The sequence below is a fragment of the Pseudonaja textilis genome, chromosome 2 (assembly GCF_049901715.1).
Source record: "Pseudonaja textilis isolate UNSWEBS1 chromosome 2, rPseTex1.2, whole genome shotgun sequence".
NCBI lineage: Eukaryota > Metazoa > Chordata > Lepidosauria > Squamata > Elapidae > Pseudonaja > Pseudonaja textilis.
In genome coordinates this window covers 47,976,076-47,977,781 of record NC_141991.1, presented here as the reverse complement: position 1 = coordinate 47,977,781, position 1,706 = coordinate 47,976,076, and the positions used below count along the sequence as shown (strand labels likewise).

Below are 1,706 nucleotides of genomic sequence, written 5' to 3'. Positions count from 1 at the left end.
CGTATCAAGAGAGCCAATTTGCATAGTAGACCCAAACAATAGGACTGATGTCTGTCTCAAAGGAATTAAAAGCTTCTGCCTATTGATTGGCTGAGAAGCTTCTGATGTCACAATACTACTCAGCAGCAAATATCTTGAAATCAAACAATATGAGCAAGCAGCCTTTCTCTTTCCCTTTGGCACCAAAACCATTACCATTGGGCTGTGAGGAAAGAAGTGCCACAACCAAAACTACTGGATCCACTGGATCCAAACTGTACAGGACCTTGTGTCCCCTGGGAAAACCAGCCAAGTAGTCTCCAAATCCAGCTACCTTTTTCTTTGGGATGGTTAATTATTACGAAGTCCTAGGACTGAACCAAAATGCTTCGCAAGAAGACATTAAAAGGGCCTACCGTAAACTGGCATTAAAGTGGCACCCAGACAAGAATCCTTATAACAAGGAGGATGCAGAGAAGAAATTCAAAGCTGTAGCTGAGGCCTATGAAGTTCTGTCAGATCCCCAGAAACGTTCCCTCTATGACCGGCCCGTCAAAGAGCCAAGGTTCAGAGGGAGAGGAGCCTCTGGCACTTTTCCCCACAGCCCCTTTGATTTTGACTTTGTCTTCCGCAGCCCTGATGAGATCTTCCGAGAGTTTTTTGGAGGAATGGACATCTTCGCACATGACTCCTGGGACAACGAGTTTGACGATGATAATCATGGAGAGGAAAATCGGAATGGGTTGCAGAGTCCCTTTGGCCTCTTTTCTGGGCTAGGTGCCTTTTCCAATTTTGCATTTAATTCCCTTGGGCCCGGTGTGCACACGATGTTCTCCTGCAGGTCCTTTGGTGATGATAGCAGTGGAGCACAAAATTTCAGATCGGTAGCAACTTCTACAGAAGTCATCAATGGACGGAGAATCACCACTCGTAAAATTGTCGAGAATGGGCAAGAAAGGGTTGAAATTGAGGAGGATGGTCAACTGAAGTCCATAAGAGTAAATGGAAGAGAACAGCTGAAATGCTAATAATTCTCCACATGTCTGTCCCAAAAGCATTAGTCAGCTGCTTGTACAATGTTAAAAGGACTCTTGTTCCGTAAAAGCGGAAACCAACTAATAAACTCGTTCACTGAGTTCAAGACCTATGTGGTAATGACTTCTGAATTACTTGGAATAACTCTGGTGGACAGGGTGTGATTTATTTGGATGATCCCCCAAAATGTACTGCAATAGTTCATGTGATAACCTCAGTATAGATTCAATGATTTTACTGTTTAGGATGTTATCCTCTATAGTCAATTGTTGGGGGTGTGTATCTAATTTGGACAGGTGTTTAGAATATTTTTGAATAGTTTTGAGGACAGGGTCAACCGTGTATACACAGTGGTGTGACTCTGAAGAAATTAAAAGATTGGTTTTAAAGACAGTCATGAAAATGATAGAAATTCTTCTGGATAAAAATGAATTGTGATGGTTTTGCAGGCATACAGAAGTAAAGTTAATAATATCAAAGATCAAACTAACTTCTTTATGGAGCTTCAACTCTATTTTTGGATTAGAATATAGAAACAATATTATATATTTCTGAACATAATGAAAACACACAAGCGCATACACGCACGCACACTCTCTTCCAAACTCTTTACCTGCTTTCAAGGCCAAGTATATATTATTTTTAGAAACTAGAAAAGAACTATTTGATACAAAATGTATATAGGTCAAATG

General features: G+C 40.7%; 1 protein-coding gene across 1 annotated transcript; it reads left to right on the top strand.

Annotated features, from left to right (window-relative positions):
- The first annotated feature begins 326 nt into the window (after window positions 1-326).
- Window positions 327-1,007, top strand: DNAJB8 (DnaJ heat shock protein family (Hsp40) member B8). The gene has a single exon (XM_026721301.2). The coding sequence runs from the start codon at window positions 327-329 to the stop codon at window positions 1,005-1,007; it is 681 nt and encodes a 226-aa protein (XP_026577086.2).
- Window positions 1,008-1,706: the final 699 nt, after the last annotated feature.